The sequence below is a fragment of the Argiope bruennichi genome, chromosome 6 (genome assembly GCF_947563725.1).
Source record: "Argiope bruennichi chromosome 6, qqArgBrue1.1, whole genome shotgun sequence".
In the NCBI taxonomy this organism is placed as follows: domain Eukaryota; kingdom Metazoa; phylum Arthropoda; class Arachnida; order Araneae; family Araneidae; genus Argiope; species Argiope bruennichi.
In genome coordinates this window covers 53275789-53292963 of record NC_079156.1, presented here as the reverse complement: position 1 = coordinate 53292963, position 17175 = coordinate 53275789, and the positions used below count along the sequence as shown (strand labels likewise).

The 17175-nt window shown below is 30.4% G+C and overlaps 1 protein-coding gene across 2 annotated transcripts in view; it reads left to right on the top strand.

The window, feature by feature from the left end:
• Positions 1–17175, top strand: part of LOC129971601 (zinc finger protein ush-like) — a 142089-nt gene that overhangs the window by 81656 nt on the left and 43258 nt on the right. The window contains exon 1 of one of the 2 annotated variants that reach the window (XM_056085526.1): positions 9478–9665. The exons of the other annotated variant lie outside the window; for it this stretch is intronic. Within the exon in view, the coding sequence (XP_055941501.1) occupies positions 9659–9665 (7 nt within the window). The 5' untranslated portion in view covers positions 9478–9658. Of the gene's footprint in view, positions 1–9477; positions 9666–17175 lie in introns of those variants that run through there. 2 annotated transcript variants of the gene reach the window in all.

Below are 17175 nucleotides of genomic sequence, written 5' to 3'. Positions count from 1 at the left end.
CACACACACACACACACACACACACACACACACACACACACACACACACACACACACACACACACGAGTATATTGATAGAAATATATTGTTTTCTAAGTCATATTTTATGTATGTCCTCTGTTATAAATAAATAATTGTTTAAAATCATTTTTTTTTATTTATATGTGTCTCTTTTTTTGGACAATTTTCGGATTATTTGTGGTTGCTGCGCCCCCCAGCTCTGCAGATAATTAGAAAAATATACTAATTATTTTATAATATTAGATGTATTTTAAAGTTTTAATAACTTTCAAAACTGTTACAATAAAATTTTAAAAAACCCACATTCTGTGTCTAACAATTTTCCTAGTTCATACACGATTTGCTTGAAAAAAATTAATCAGAATTCTAATTTCTTCATTTGCTTTTGAAAAATTTAATATGTTACTTTTGGCTATCATATAATAATATTCATTTGTTAATTTATACATTTCATTTTATTTTGCGATTTTATCATAAAACATTTTATATTCACAATGTAGTCTTTGAAGTTCCCGACTATTTCAGGATGCTATATGATTTTATTGTGATACTGTGCATCATCATAGGCACATTGTAGGAAAGAGCAGGGCAAATCTAGGTGTCGGAGTAAGAAGCTTCTGTTTCATCTGACGGTGCAATAGAGCTGAAAACAGCACTAGTGGTAAGGCCAAGAAAAACTTTTATGTATGTAGGGTTGGATAGTTGACTTCCACAAAGATTTTTCGAAGAAATAAGCTGACTTTTCTACAATTTCTTATTTGCAGTTTGTTGTTGAATATAGGTAGTTGTTTATGTTTAGCTCCAATTGTAATAGTAAAAGGGTGTAGCAATTAATTAGCCCTTAGCAATAAATTTTTATGTTTTATATTTACTTTTATTAGAAACCTAGCCAGAGCATTTATTATTATGAATGTGTCAGTGGAGCAAGGTGAACTTTATTTCTTTGGTCATGATAGTTAACCTATTTTACACCCCTCTCGCTAAAACCGTGTTTATTTTTTCCTTCGCACACTTATGGCCTGAATCAGCCTTCTTTTTAATATTCATGGATAAGGTTCGGATATTAAAAGAAAGGTATAATAAATATAAAATAAAGATATAAAAGAAGGTTGACTTGCTTAGTGTGAAAGATGGAATCGCTGAAAAATCCAGTTGAATTTGTTAATAAGGGGCAACAAATTATTAGGATAAGAAAAAGTGAGAGGAGTCCTTCTAATATTCACGGTCAAAGCTCGGAAGATGAGTAAAATTCATTCAGAAGAGAAACTTAAAGAATTTTGTTATGATCTGTGGAATTTCAGTTCATACGATTTTTGTTTTTTCGTTTAAAAATATCTTTATAAATCATTAAAAAGTTTAAAAATGTTCATTTATATATCATTATAAAAATTATTAATGTACAAAGAAACAGTTTATTTCAAAAGTTTTCCCAAGCACACTTGTTGATTTCATAAACTCAAAATCACTCACCCCATCTTATCTCACTTTCTTCTATAATATCGTTCTGATATAAGATTTCACTATGAATTCACTTTTTCTGGTAGATATATTTCATCAACAAATATGTAATTCTATAGAAATAAATCATGTTTTGTGTCAGATATAATGGTTAATAAGGGAATCTATTTTTCAGGACATTTTGGAAGCTCTTCTTGGAATTTCCAATTCATATTTATAATTTTGTAATGCCAATTTACTCAAGAGCATGTTATTTTAAAAGATATATGTTGTATTGAAATTTGCAAATGATATACTTTTTTTTCCCTCTATGCGATAATACCAACTCACAAATTACGTAACCTCATTTCCACAGATCCAAAACAAACTTTTTTCCCGCCCACTTTCAATCGATTGTGTTTTATCTTTAAAATATGAGCCCTTCTCTACTGACGCACTGCCTGAATTATCAGTGCATATAACGGCTCTTTATCGGTTGCCATTAATTAAAGCCTAATGCGAGATTTCATTTCCTAAAACGATCGGTCAGGCGAACGAAACGCCAAGTGCGGGAGAAGAAGATAACCGCTAAACTCGCGCTTTGCCTGCCAGCGCTATCTGTCGGCAGGTCGGTTAATTAACAGAGACCGTATGACGTAACGCTCTATTCCGTAATCTGATTTGTCAGTGATAGACATAATGGATATCCAGTGAGTGTTTGATGCATTTGTTCCCGAAATGGCTGTTTAGGGGAGGGGGGTTAATTACTAGTATAACGGGTTTGTAGATTAGTTTTTAAGCCTCGGGGAGCGAGGGAGTGTAAATTTTTGAAAAAAGAGAAATGGTATATAATTTGGATATTGAGCAGTTTTTGGAAATGAAAACCGTCCATTTTAGGGATATAAATTTCGAGAAATGTGATCTATGGGATATTTTTTTTTTTTTTTTCACTGGCAAGTAATTTCATTCTTCGCTGTTCAACTACTTCATTTTTCTCTGCTAACATATGGAGAACATTACAAATTCGACGCTAAACTTTTTTTTTTTTTTTTGCGTATTTACTTTGAGAAGGATTTTGAAATCAGTTGTCGTATAAAGAAACCTGATTCATTGTAACAGGCACTGATTAAAGATAATTCACGTGTCCTTTCAGTCACATCATAAACATAACATCGCAAATCATACTTTAACTGTATAAATATTTTAATATGCGTATGCATTGTGCGTAGGTGGTCATGGCCGGTTTGGTTTATCATATACAAAATATGCAGAGAAAATACTGTAAATGTCAGGAACTATGCATTTGAATTTTGATGGATCACTTCGTTCTAGACCTCTATCAATCTGAAAAATAGATAAATAAAATTACGTGTCTGTTTGTAAACAAGATAATTCAAAAGTGGAACGAGTTTGATTGATGAAATTAGGTACAAGATCTTTAGAGTAAAATCGTAAATCACTGAATTCTTGGGCAAAAGGAATTTTGTTGTTTTTCCGTCTGTATGTGAAAGAAATTGATAACTCAAATATATAACGAGCTATATCAATGAATTGTTATATATAATTTTATCATCTGAGTCTTAAATGCGTATCAGATTACGTACCCAATTGATTTAGATTGTATACATATAATATGCGTATAAACTGGTAATCAAAATTGCAGCTAGTTTGAATTGTAATATGTGTTTATTAGAATGATTTATTAGAATGTGTTTATTAGAATGTGCAGATTAGAATTGTAATATGTGTTTATACATCAAAACTATTTAGATCAAATGTCATATTTTCTACCAGACTGGCTAATGAACAGTGACACTACTCACAATCGGCATTTGATTGTTTTCATTCTACTGCAAAGTTAAACTCAAAATGTGGCCTACTGTTTAAGATTGAGAATGCGAGTGGAGGAAACTTTCTCTAATTCTGTAAGTTGCTCCATGAATTTCAACATGAAATTGAGGGTTGGCGTCCTGGCTTAGGGGTAGTGCGTCTTCCCCGGAATCGAGCCCTGCCGTGGGCATGGTTGTTCTTCCCCTGTGTTTGATCTGTGAGGTATGAGAAAGAGCCCCCTCCCCCTTTGTAAAAAGGGGTGTGTGAGTGTCATCTTCATATGAGCTAGAAGTCAGACTTCTGCCCTCTAGTGCTCAGGAGTCTTTGCCCTCAGAAGCTACTACAGCCCCTTTCCGTGGTAACGCAGACGCCATCATCATCATGAAATCGGGGCAACACATTTAATATGTGTAATCATTGCAGAACATTATTAGAATTCTCTCCTTGTGTACACCTAATTCTCTCTCGCAGATTTAAAAAATTACAAGGATTTAAAATTTAATAGTAGTGCATTTATGGTACTAAACGGAATAAACATGTTTGGCTTATATTTAATTCTATTCCTAACTTACATCCCAATAATCTCACCGGTGAAGGGCACATCAAAAATGAGGATGAGGAACTTCCAGTAATGTGGTTGGTTCTCGCCATCCTGCTGAGTATATAAATATTGGGGGTCGGCTACCTCCTATCGATGACGGCAGGTATTTCCCACGACAGGGTTGTACCTATAAATAATCTAAATATTATTTTATATTAATAATTATATCTTAAAAGCTCTAATCTAACAATTATACCAAATGTCATGATGTTAGAGCATTATGCGCTCGTCCAGATTAGTTCAATTAAATTTAATCTTTCTCTAAACTTACAAATTAAAGTAACTATTAACTATTCCAAATTATGATGTGGAGGTGCTCGTGACCACTTTGTCACACCGCGGAACTCGGAAACATCACGGCATAGCCGAGGTTTGCACATAGTTAATGCCAGTGCTGTCGAGGCAGTCCGGTCAATTAGAATTTTCCATGTGCCTTTGGGCGGGTCTCCATGTGCTTTTGGGAGGTTATTTCCCAATAAATGTGTTCGTTTAATAAAATCTGAATGTAGGGGATATGGTGCGTAGTGAACGTCTATGATCTAACACACATGTGTCGTAACTACATGCCATACCAGCGTGTTTCAAAATTTGAAAGCATTATGATTCACCTCTTAAACAAAATGCAAAAATAATTTTATTCCAAATATAGAGGATCGTTTGCTCTCCACGCTGTTCTTTTTCAACTGAACTCTCAAAATTGCTACTTCACTGTATTTTCTCTAAGGAAAAAAATCCTCCAGGCCAAGACCATTGTGTCAAAATGGTCTTTATTTGTTCATATAAAAGTTCATGATTCATAGATAAGTCATTAATGGTCGATTGTCCCTACGGAATCAAGATTTTTCGGAAGTTATCGAAAAATAAAACTTGGATGGTATCTCAGAACCTCAACAGCTGGATCAGTCTCGTCAATTAATTGCACCATTTTGCAAGGATACCTTATCAATCAAAATGCTTTATGCTTATTGTGCAAGCACGGTCATATTTTCATTCTTAATAAGTTATATTACAAAAATTTATTAATGTAGTTATTGAATAATTTCATTATAATTTTTTGTTGGTATATTAATAACAAAATTAGTTGTTAAAGGTACATTAATGAAGAGAGAATAACTTTTTCTTCAAATTTCTCTATATTCGGAGGAGGTGCATATGAAAGTGTAAACGAGTATTGATAAAAGTCGCCTAAAATGTCCTTTATGCTGGGATGTGAGGTATCTTAGAGATGGCTCTGGTATATTATAGAGTGATGAAGTTTTGATGTTTTCCTAAATTCACTTATTTGGACAAAGTGTATGTGAAATTAAATTAGATTGTTTCCACTACAAGCGCATTTCTTTCAGTTTGTCTTATAAGTGAATGATCGATACATTTGTTGTTGTTTATTGTGACTTATGGCACTTTACAAACCCTATGACAGTTATCTGTTAGCGATTTAAACCGAGTGAGAGTCTCTTGTTTTTTCAGTAGGGCCGAGAGCTTAGCTGCTTCATGCGTCACATTCGCTTACACAATCCTTTTTTAAAAGGAGGCACATTCACACACCTCACAGATAGAACATAGAAGAACAACCATGCCCGTACCGGGACTCGAACCCGGGAACCCAGAGCACGGATTGATAAATTTTATATTAAGAAAAAAATTATGCTACTTTAATTTATATTTAATGCATTTTTCTGAAGTTAATATATGGATAAACATTGAATTTATAATATTATTAAGTAGTAAGCTGCTGTATTACATCGGCGATGGCCTGCTATAAGTTTGAGAGAATAAGGGATAAATCATTGGCCATTTGAAATTTCAATAATGGTTTTAAACATTTACTAAATTATTTAGAAATATCGTTATAATTTTAATACTAATTTTTTTTTATCTAAATTAAAATTTTCATTCTTCAAATTTTCGACTGCGTAGCTTTTGTTTTATTAGACCAATATTTCAGAAATTCTATTTCTCTTTTACTTTAAAAATTAATCATTAAACTTTTTTTTTCATTTTTCAAAAATATAGATAAATGAATTACGCAAACAAGAAAAAAAAAAAAAAAAAAAAAGAATATTAGTTAAAGCAAATAAATGGATCACTTAGACAATTCAATTATCTGGAATTAAGAACGAAAAGATTTATATTAGATTGTAAAAGATTTATAGTTTCCATACATACTAAGATTTAAATTTTAAATGAATATTGACAGTGATCGATGTAAAGTTTGTCCTAGTTTACCATTCTTTTAAACGTGATAACTATCTGGATCTTTCTGTCTGGAGATCTTTAGAACGATTTTGTCTATTATTAGTGAACGAGGGTTATTTTCTTTTATTATTAATTCACTCAGTGATTCTTATCTGAAATTAACAGAATTTGTATATTTTATAAATACCTTTAGTGAAGTCTCTATACTCTTTATTCTCTTTTAGTATAGTCTTAAGTCTAAATATTTTTAGTCTTAGATTTAAACTTTTTTTGTCAATAGATGTTTTAATTGTCAATAATGTCTTTTTCCTTGTTACTATCGATTTGATTTGACATAATTATACTCGTTACTTTCTCCTATGTGAAGTTATACTAAAGACATAAAGAATTGTAATAGTCAAAAATTTCGAATTCGAGATTTTAACGAATCTCCACTTTTGAGAGCTTCCCAAATCCGAAAAACATTTTTCGAATTCTTGACTGTAAATACAATAACTCATAAACGCTTTGAGCTAGACGGATGAAATTTACTATATGGACTTAATGCCATATTTCTATATTTCTATCAAATTTTGAATGAAATTCATTTAGAGGAAGTGTGTACTTGTGACTATTCACACACAATTGAATACGATAATTACAATACGTATAGAGCTAGATAGATGAAATTTGGATCACAATTTTAGCATATAAAGTATAGATTCATATCAAATTTTGAACTGAAATATGTCAAGGGCTTAATGTCTTGTATGTATTGTATTTTTGGAATGTAATGTATTTTTGCATGCTTATGAATCTGATAACTCGGAAATGAAGTGACTTAAATAAAAGAAATTTGGTATGAAATTTCGTAGAAGCAATAGTATATTAATGTCCAATTTTGTTTTCAATCGGTTGGAAAATAAACGACCATAATAATATTCGGTTTTCTGGTACTTGTGTATTAACAGCATTTCGGTATTTAATTTCCAAATGACGCACTCAAATAAGCCTTTCCTTAACTATTATTCTCAAACAGCATATATTAATAAGAGACAAGTATCAGTTTCCCATTCTACATTATGAAGCGCACAACTGTTATGTGTCGAATTCTGCAAATTTAAATATGAGCATTCATGACGTACGCAGTCCTGCTCACAATTTTCAATTTAACGTGGATATGCCAAAGGAGCTAACATTTTTATTAGGAAATATGTAAGGACGTTTCAGGGGGATATTCGCACTGATTTTTTTTAAATATATATTTTTTAAAAAGTGTTCCAGTAATGTTTGACTTGCAAGACAATGAACTAGGTAGTGAAGTAAATAATTACAATCTTTATAAATAATCATTTATCGAAGTTTTTCATATTTTTTTTCTGAAAATATTTCTTTAATGTTTTAGAAAAAGAAAAAAGAAAAAAAAAAATGTAAATTTTGAACGTTTTCGGGATATTATATTGGTTGGAAGCTCAAAAATTAAAATAAAGCAACTTAAAACTAAAATATCGAAACGTCGGGTTCTTACAAAACCTAAAATTCCTTATGTTAAATAAGATAACTTCGGAGCTTTTTACAAAAATTTAAAATTAAAGAATTGAGTTAAAAAATAATTGCTAGTTTATTAAAATGCTATTTATTTACTTAAAATATTTATATTCTTTTTCTCTGGGAATACAAAGAATTTTAAAAATGTTAACATATTTTTAAATTATTAATATTTTTCAAGAAGTATATTTTTTATGATCAAAATAAAAATTAAAAAAAATTGTATATCTTAAATTGAATGTCAAAAAGTTACGAAACTTAAGAATGTTTGCATTAAAAAAAAAAAAAAAAAAACTTCGCAAGTTTTTAAAAGAAATTTAACAATTACGAATAACTTGAATGGATAGCGAAATAATAAGAGTTAATAATCAAAATAAAGTTTGAAAAGCAAATATATGGGCTAGTGATTTATTTATTTATCAAAATCCTTTCTTCTTCTTCTTTTTTTCATCTTTTTCTTCAAAAAAAAAAAAAAAAAAGTTCTATACACGTTAAACGTCGTTTTTAAACTATTGATATTTTTCAGAACTTTGTTATTCAATCAAGAGCTTAAAAATTAAAAACAAATGTTTTATATATATATATATATATATATAAATGGAAACTTGAAAAATCGTTGTTAATGACAAATCAAACTGATCTTAAATAAAGAAATACGAACGACACAAATCACAGTTGAATGATGTTTGCCAGACTTTACGCACCTGAAGACTATAGCAAAAATTCAATGAAATGAAATTACTTAAATAAAATAGAATTTAAAATATAGAATTTAAATATAGAATTTAATTTCATTAAATTACATTCTTTTCAAATACACGGACTTCTATTAAATAGTTTTATTTAGAATTATAAACAGTACTTAATGATACATCGCGCAACCCCTGCCATCTAGTTGCCACCGATTATAAAACTCTTTTCTTATTTCAAACAAAACCATTTCAAGTCTTGATAAAAACTTGAAAACAATCAACACTGAATGAACTTCTAAAATAATAAACAGACGATAAATTTTAAAAGAACTCTCAGCGAGAGAATTTTTCCTTTAAAACTGGCGACTCACTTTCTTCCACCCTCCACCCCCTTTTCTAAAGGATTCTAAGGTTAATAGCGGGGAAGAAAATGCCCGAAAACTGTGCGCACAGATAGCCGAAACCCTGGGTGTTTAGGAAAACTTGGGGGATAAAAGAAGAGATTGTAGGGGGTGGAAGGGCAGGGGATACGGGGCGGGGCAGCAAGATAGAAAGTGCTCCTGCAGAGGAGAGATAAGTTTCACTAGTGCCCCCTTCCCCATTTACAGTTTGCTTATCATATCAAACAGCCAACAGAAACCCGCCTGTTTACAAAAGCCGCTTTCCTATTGGCCGATAACAATAACCATTCTATCTCGGTCCGAGATAAGGTTCTTATCACCGACCAACATGCATCGGGCAGAGAATGAAGTAGGGAAAAAAAAAGAAGTATAAAAATAAAAAAAAGGCAAGAATAAAAAGGAAAAGTTCAGTTTTCGCTGATTTCTACCCTGCTTTGGGATTACTAACCTCCAAACGATAAAGTCGATATCGGTCGGCAGCGTTCCATTCCCTCCCCCACTCCCCCTTTCCTCCATACCAAAGACTGTAACCAACTAGATAACGCCAAGCGATAATGTAAATGAACATTTCGGCTTTTTGGTCGTGTGTGTGTGTATTCCCTTTCGCCGCACTTTGCTGATTTTCTTTGTACGATTATTTTTATCAAAAGACGTCCGAGTAGTGTTGAGTTGAGTTGTTGGCGTAAATGGCCCTTTTCCCTTTCGGGTTGCGCGCGCATCCATAGAGACCCTGTCACTTTTACCGTGTCCCACTTGCGATAGTAAACATTTCACCTTTCTTCAGAGTCGCCCAACTGTCCTCGCGAGTAACTTGTGTCATTATCGTTGTAGGTGCAGCATTTTTAAATGTTGGAATATGTTTCATACTGTAATTTGTAATCGTACTTCGATAATAATGGATTTGAACTATATATGGATTTATTGGAATTTTTTCAAGAATTAATTTGTTGCGATGAATGGTAATTATTCTTTTTTGGCATTGTTTTGCATGAAATAATTTTTCTTCCATTTATTTTTAAAAATTTATTTAATTATTTTCTTCCATTTAATTTTCTAAATAAAAATTTGTTTGGAAACCGTTTCAAAATTGTTAATTCAGATTTCTTTTCTTTTTTTTTTTTAAATCTATACTTTTCATAAATACTGCTCAATTATTTTAAGATAGAGGCGAAGGGAACATATTGACGCAATTCATCGTTTCGAAAAGACGAAGAAAAAAATCATCAATTATTTTATAGAACTGTTGAAACGAATAGTAATTGATTTATCTGCTTATTATTATTATTTTTTTTACTTTTTATTGTTTTTTACAAAGTTTATTTTAGGATATATTTATTTGTCATTTTTCTTTATTTCCATTTTAAGTTGTATAAGGCATAGTTAATTATTCCAATTAAATTGCTGCTATAAGCATAATCGTCTTTTAGATAATCACAATCTGATATAAATTGATTTTATCAATAATACAAAATTTTAAGCAATTTTGCGAATGATTATTTCGATATATCATTTTTAAAACACTTGTTTGATCGTTGTTAGAAAGGCGGTTATTTATAAATGTCAGTTGTTGCATCCATATTTGCAAATGCTGCCTTGTTATTTAAATTTAGTTTCTTTGTTTATTGATGACATTCAATTAAATAAAATTTCTGAGAAAATCAAATATTAATTTAACAAGTAATATTTATAAGATTTTCTCTTAGTTTTAATTTAAACTAAATATTTAAACTTTCTTTCTTTTTTCTTAAATTTTGACTTGTCTTATATAATAAATTCTGAAAAATACTTTTTTTAAAAATATATTTTTTTCTGTATTATTTGATAAAACTGAATTTTATTGGTCAGGATGTTTTGGTCAATGTATGTTAAACGTAGCATTAAAAAGCATTCTGATTTTTTGTCAGCTAATTTTTAAGAAAAATTGGTTTGAGGGATGCAGGCTTGCAAACCTTCTAATTTAAAACCGCTTTTATTGTTGGGTATATGTAATAAAAATATATTTAAAAAGCACTCCTTAAAATGGGTATTAAATTAAGAAATAATTGCTTATATCTTCTGAGATCATTTTTATTTTTATGTTTATAATAAAAACTATATTATAAACAAATTATCTATCATTGTATTAAGCGTATCTCCGCAGAAAATTGCTTTTGAATCCACATTCAAAGTTTCAAAGAAAAAAAAAGGTTACGGCTCAGATATCGTCCTTGTCCTTTGAGTGCGGTTTAAAATATTTTTCTTAATTATCAAATTTTGTCCTTTAAATCCAAATACAGTTTATTTAAGGCTTATTTAATCATGTATTTATTGTTAAAAAATGTTGCTTTTCTATTTTTTTTTTCCTTCTTAAAAATACGAAATGGAAAATACAAATATTTGGACCTTCATATGTAGGCCTTGGATTATAATCTAATTTACATGTGGACTCTAACAATAATTCTTCATTCTTTGAAAGCTTCATTAGATAATTTCGCATACTTCGGCGGGCATAACGAATGGCACCATTAATCGACTTATCAGGCTTATCTTTGCTGCATCAAGGATTAGTTATCAGTGCTTTCTAGAAGTGCGATAATTTCGTAATTTGCTGATGAGCGAAAGCGATTCCATTGATTTTTAGGAAAATTCCAAATTGCTTCGATCTGCTGGTTCGGGAAAGTTACAAATTACCTTTAGATTCTCGGGAGTAATTACTTGCCCAAGTTTCGGACATGCCTTGTTTGCTGATTGGAAATTGCTTAGTCTGCTATGCGAAACTGGATTACCATGCTCAGCAATAATTCGTTAATGACATCAATTTATGGGTTCAGAATTAGCGAGAAATATGTTTTTATAGCCAAAAGGTATTGATGGTCTAATTGATGGCTAAAAGGTCTTAAAACTTTATTGCAGCGTTGAATATTGGGTAGGTGGCCTGGTTTGCATGAAAAATTAATATACTTAAAATTTTTGCATTAGTCTCGATAAATATTAGATATGGAGTTTGTTTGTAAGATTAAGAACATACTGTTTTGATTATTTAAAAGGAGGAGGGGGGGGGGGTAATTCTAGTATTAGATGCTTCTTAAAAGTTGGATTAGTTGAAACACGGGAAATAGCATTTCCCGTTTTTAAATCGCTGCAATATTGGTTCTGCTGCTCCTAAAATTCACACCAGGACGCTTTTTTTTCTTGTCTATCCTTCTTAATAATCAATATAGTTTTCACATATTAGTGATATTTTAATAAATGGAAGTAAAACTATAAATAGGGCAATAAGTATTTTATAGATTAAGTTTTAGGAGAAGGAAATTTTATTGAAATACTTCTATCACCAATAATTGATAATCTATTTGCCATTAATATGACATCTTCTTATGTTACCTAGTCCTCCCATTCACACACAGTTATAAATTGAAAACATCATTTGTATTTTTTTCTCAAAAAACTAATATAGCTAATAATATGCTGCTGCTTTGATATGCATAACGTTAAATATTGGAGAATCAATACTTTGTTAAAAACTCATGGTAAAGTAAACAATTGCTCTATGTCATAAATGATAAAGTTAGTACATATCATTCATGAAAGAAATATATGCGCATAATAATTACCTCAAAAGGGTAATTATTATGCCCTCGCCCGAAATCATTCGGAGTTTAGTGAATGAATGATCTGAATGCTGCGGCAGCAATAAGATGAGAACTACGATTGAGGGTTAAGATGAGAACTACTTAGGGACATCACCGGTCACAGTACAACCCCTCTCTAAAGAGGCATGTCACATCATAAGTAACTTCAACTCAGTCTCAAACCTTTACTATGTCCTTCTGGGTGACAAAATCCAACTACTATTCCGGAAATCTTTGATCCTCATATCTGAAGTGTCTCTTTGTGGAATAAAATATAACGATAATCTCCTTTGAATTAATTTCCTTTTATTACATTATTACATTTTAATTAATTTCTTTTTATTCACTTTTATATCGATTGTGGTTTATAAATTTATTTACATGTCAGCAATTTATGTTTTTAGTATACATTTGTTCATCAATATATAATGGCGTAGCTAGAGTAAGTGGCGCTGGTGGTAATTAATCACATTTTAATGTGATTAATTACCCGTTGTCAGATTTCAAAGAGAAAACAGCACTCGGGCAGGGTTTTATTTTCCTTTTTTTTGTAATATTTAATTTGAAAAACGGCCATAAACGCACTTATATTTTGTCTCCATGGAGCTCCTAAGATTTGCACTTAAATTACCTACATCATTTTTACTCCTCCGTTATTTTATATGACGCATGAGCTGGATACATCATGGTATTGGAAGAGGTAAAATACTGATATCTTTTTTGCCTAATGTTATTTTCAGAAAACCTTTTTTCGCTCAATAATTCTAAAATATTGGCGAGAAATTATCCTCAAACATTTTTACTGTCATAGAGCATCATTGCATTGAACAGAATCGTTTTAATTCTTCTAGACAAATTTATTTCGCTGTTGAATCGTAAAATTCATCTTCGCTAATCTCACTGTTATCATTCAATATATAATGTATCTCTCCGCAGAAATTATCTTCCCTTTACACCGCAGCTGCATGTTAAAGTTCGTGCTTAAGTTACCTTACATTAAGCTGAAACTTTACTTAACAGTCTCTTAAAAGCATTCGAGTAGTGAAAGCAGTAAAACATGTAACCTGAAAGATAAGTAGGTAAGTTCTTATATGTTTCAGTGTATAACCCTAGATTTTTCGAAGGTGTGCCGTTTTTCCAAGAAAAGGGTCGTTAGGTCCATCATCAAATTTTATTTTATATCTTTGATATTGGTTTGATAACAACAAAAAAAAATGCTTTTAGATATTCGGTTTGAATTTTCCTCACATGATAATTAGATAAGGAGAGTTGGCATTTTTAAAAGGTTATGAGTCAAAATAATATGTGTTTATGACAAGGTTCAAAATTCATTAAATTAAAAGTGAGATAAACACTGATTGCTCCGGGTATTGATTTGTTCGATGCACAGAAAACATTGATTTCTTCAATTCTGTATATAAAGAATGGAGTCTATAAACTGTAGAATTACACTATACATGCCAAATGACAATTTAGCACAAAATTGCTCCAAATTTACGGAGTGCCAGTTTAATTTTGAAATTCAATGCTCATCCTGCAGAATATTGCTTCATAACTCTTACACCTGAGGTTATCAAGATTCCAATTAGTTGAATGGTCACGGAGTGCACATTTTTCAGAAGAACAAGTAATATTAAAAAAATTAAAGTCAATTCCTACTTTCGCAAGAATTGAACTCACATTCTTCACCTTCACGTGACAAATACTAAAATCATTCCATTTTACCGATTGAGCTACTACCGTTGATTTCAATTTTCATTACAAACTGCAAAAACTCTATTTAAAGTATTAAAAATTAATTAAACTTAATAATTAATGAATTAATATTTGAAAAAACTGTATTAACATCAAGTGCCATCCACTACAAGTTTAAAAAAAATGTATTTGAATTTGAGTGGATGAATAAAAATTATTTTATTAACGATTGAAAATTTGAACAAGATATATAAATATATATAGGGAGAGTGTGAACTAATCGTAGAAATGGAAAAAAGGACGCAACTCAAGACAAATTGAGGTGCTGTTAGCCATCTGATGAATGTACTATTATTTTTTTCTTATGTGATTATAATTTAATGCGAGTTAATATAACTAATGTGGCCTGGTGATTTCATTTTGACTTTCAGACTAAGGATTTCTAATTTGAAAGCCGCGGAAGAATCACAATGGAAGGATGCCTGACTATATATTTAACACGTTAGATACAAATGCCCTTCCGTTAGTGTGACATGAGAGCTTGGGCAGGCTTATTTGTTGCCCTCGTTATCTGAGTTCGATTCAGAATTATGAGACCCGTTCGCAAAATATTCCTAACGTTGTTTCAAAAAAAGAAACGTAACAATTATTAATTATACGAATTGTTTCCTCTGCCGTAAACTATAAACACTGTTTATGTCAAATCTTCGTGCAATATGTTATAATTTTCTATTAAGGAATTTCTATTAAATAAAGATATTAATAAATTTATTTCTTTATAATGTCATTTTATAACAAAATAAATTTTCATAATGCCAATGATATTTTGCTCTGAGATTTTTTTCATGTTATGTTATAAAACTTAATTTTTAAGTTCATATATTAATTCTGTAGCATAATTAATGTTAATGAACATTTATCAAATGCATATTTCTGAGAACACGGTATTCCATTTTTTATAATCACTCTGAATGATTTTCAATTTATTTCGTATAATTAATTAACTATATTTAAAAAAACAATGATTAATATATTTAAAGACGAAACACAATTTATTAGAATTCATTTAGATTCCTTAAGAATCTGTTGCTACTGACGATAGGCGCGAATCGAACTCGCAACCTTATGGTTCGTAGCCGAGTAATATGACCACAAGACAAAATAAATTTCTCATGTCTCCTAGCTGTTATCTGGCTTATAAAGCGTCACCACAAATCTATTTGTTCATCAAATTGATAATTCATTGTAATTCTTTACGAAAAATATTTTTTTCTTGTGAATTTTCTTGATATTAAATATTTTATGCTCATTTTATTTTTTATCATCCACATTCAGAATCAGACTATTAAAAGGTTTAACCATTTTTTTTTGTGCATTATTTCTAATTACAGTCTTAGTCATACTTTCCATTTGACTGTAATGAAACGAATATAAAGCTGACAAGATATTAAGCAATAAAAAAAAAATTCTTTTTGGAAGACGCATCATTTTTTTCATTTTTATTTGCGTTAAGCGTAGGCATGTTGACCATCTATATGACGGATTTTCCGTGGTGTTGAGTCTCTTATCTAAAACCTACAGGTCTTGATATCGAGATCTTACCACGAGGCTAAAGTATCGCCAGCAAACTCTGCATAATAATACTTAACAAATATTACAATGATTTTATCAGCGATTAATGGTATCATCTCTTAACTATTAAGAATTGGCAGATATGAAAAATCTTTTAAGATAAAAGTTATGCGTTATGATGAAACAATTATTTGTTTGGTGAGAATGATCTTTCTATCTCCATTAGATAAGAAGTTATAGAGAAACAGAAAGCTTCCCCTTGAAATGATTGATCCATCCACGAACTCATTCAAAACTTTTACTCTTCCGAAAACATATTCATCGCCATTTCAAATCCAATCAAAATTGTTCTAGTAATTGTGCTTGCAATAAAACGTTGGGATTTAAATAAAAAGGTATAGGAGTTTTTGTACAAATTTAAGAGCTGTTCAAAAGCTTTTAGAGATAATAAACTCTTATGTTGTTCAAGCCTGGTTTGATGGAAGATTCTTGGTTTTAATATCGAAGAATTATTGGTTTAAATTTGAAGTACACCGAGGCATCTGTATGGCATGGTACATGTTAAGCTTAATGTTGTGATTTAAGTGTCTTCACATTGGCATGGCGTGAATGAGATACCTAATTGCTAAAGGTCTTTTCACTATAATTGATTATTATTCATATAATTTCAATGTAATTTAGAGTTATATTAGCGTTCATCTAGTTCCAAAGTAAGGCGTTAAGCTCTGCCTGTCCTGCATTTCCATCGGAATTTAATATCTTATACCTCTTGATATTGTATTGTAGTGTATTATATTAAATAAACAGCTGTTCGAATCAATGAAATCTGCTTCACTACCTGACATAATTAAGTTCCTGAGTACCTGATATTTCGACCAAGTCGAATCAAGTTTTATTTTTGAAATTTCGTTAAACCTTCAGCCCTAAACTAGTTTGTGAGTTTGCAGAATATCTTTTTGGAAGAAAAAGAAAATGACTTTTGAGTTCAGCATAATATATTATGCAGTTAAATGAAATTTATATGCGAATTTTGATGCCCTTGAATTGCGCATTTATGAAGTTGCGAAGACTATACACTTGCAACCTTTGTGAACCAAATTCTTAAAATATGAATATTCTTCACTAGTTACAAAAAATATCAATAATAGATTTTTTAAAAAGAAATTTGATCGAAATTTTATATTAAAAACCATATAAAAATTAGAATGAGTATAAATAAAGAGTTAGGTACTTAGTTAAAGTTAAAATGTTTGAAATGATGACACTGTAATATGATAAAAGGAGTCGCAATTTAGGATTCATCAAGATTTCATATATATATATATATATATATATATATATATATATGTATGTAATGATATCCCTTAATCTAATTTAAATCGCAATTTCCTAATTTTTATCTTTATTTAACCCATATGAACTTCATTCTGAAATAATCTCTTATTTCCTGATCCAATTCCATATTTTTTTATTTAATGTATGATACATGCGCTCTATCAAAATGTTTATATTTGCAAGTCCTAATATAAAAATAATAAAAAATCCTTAAATATAAAAATTCCTTATATAAAAATCCTTAATGTCTGCAACA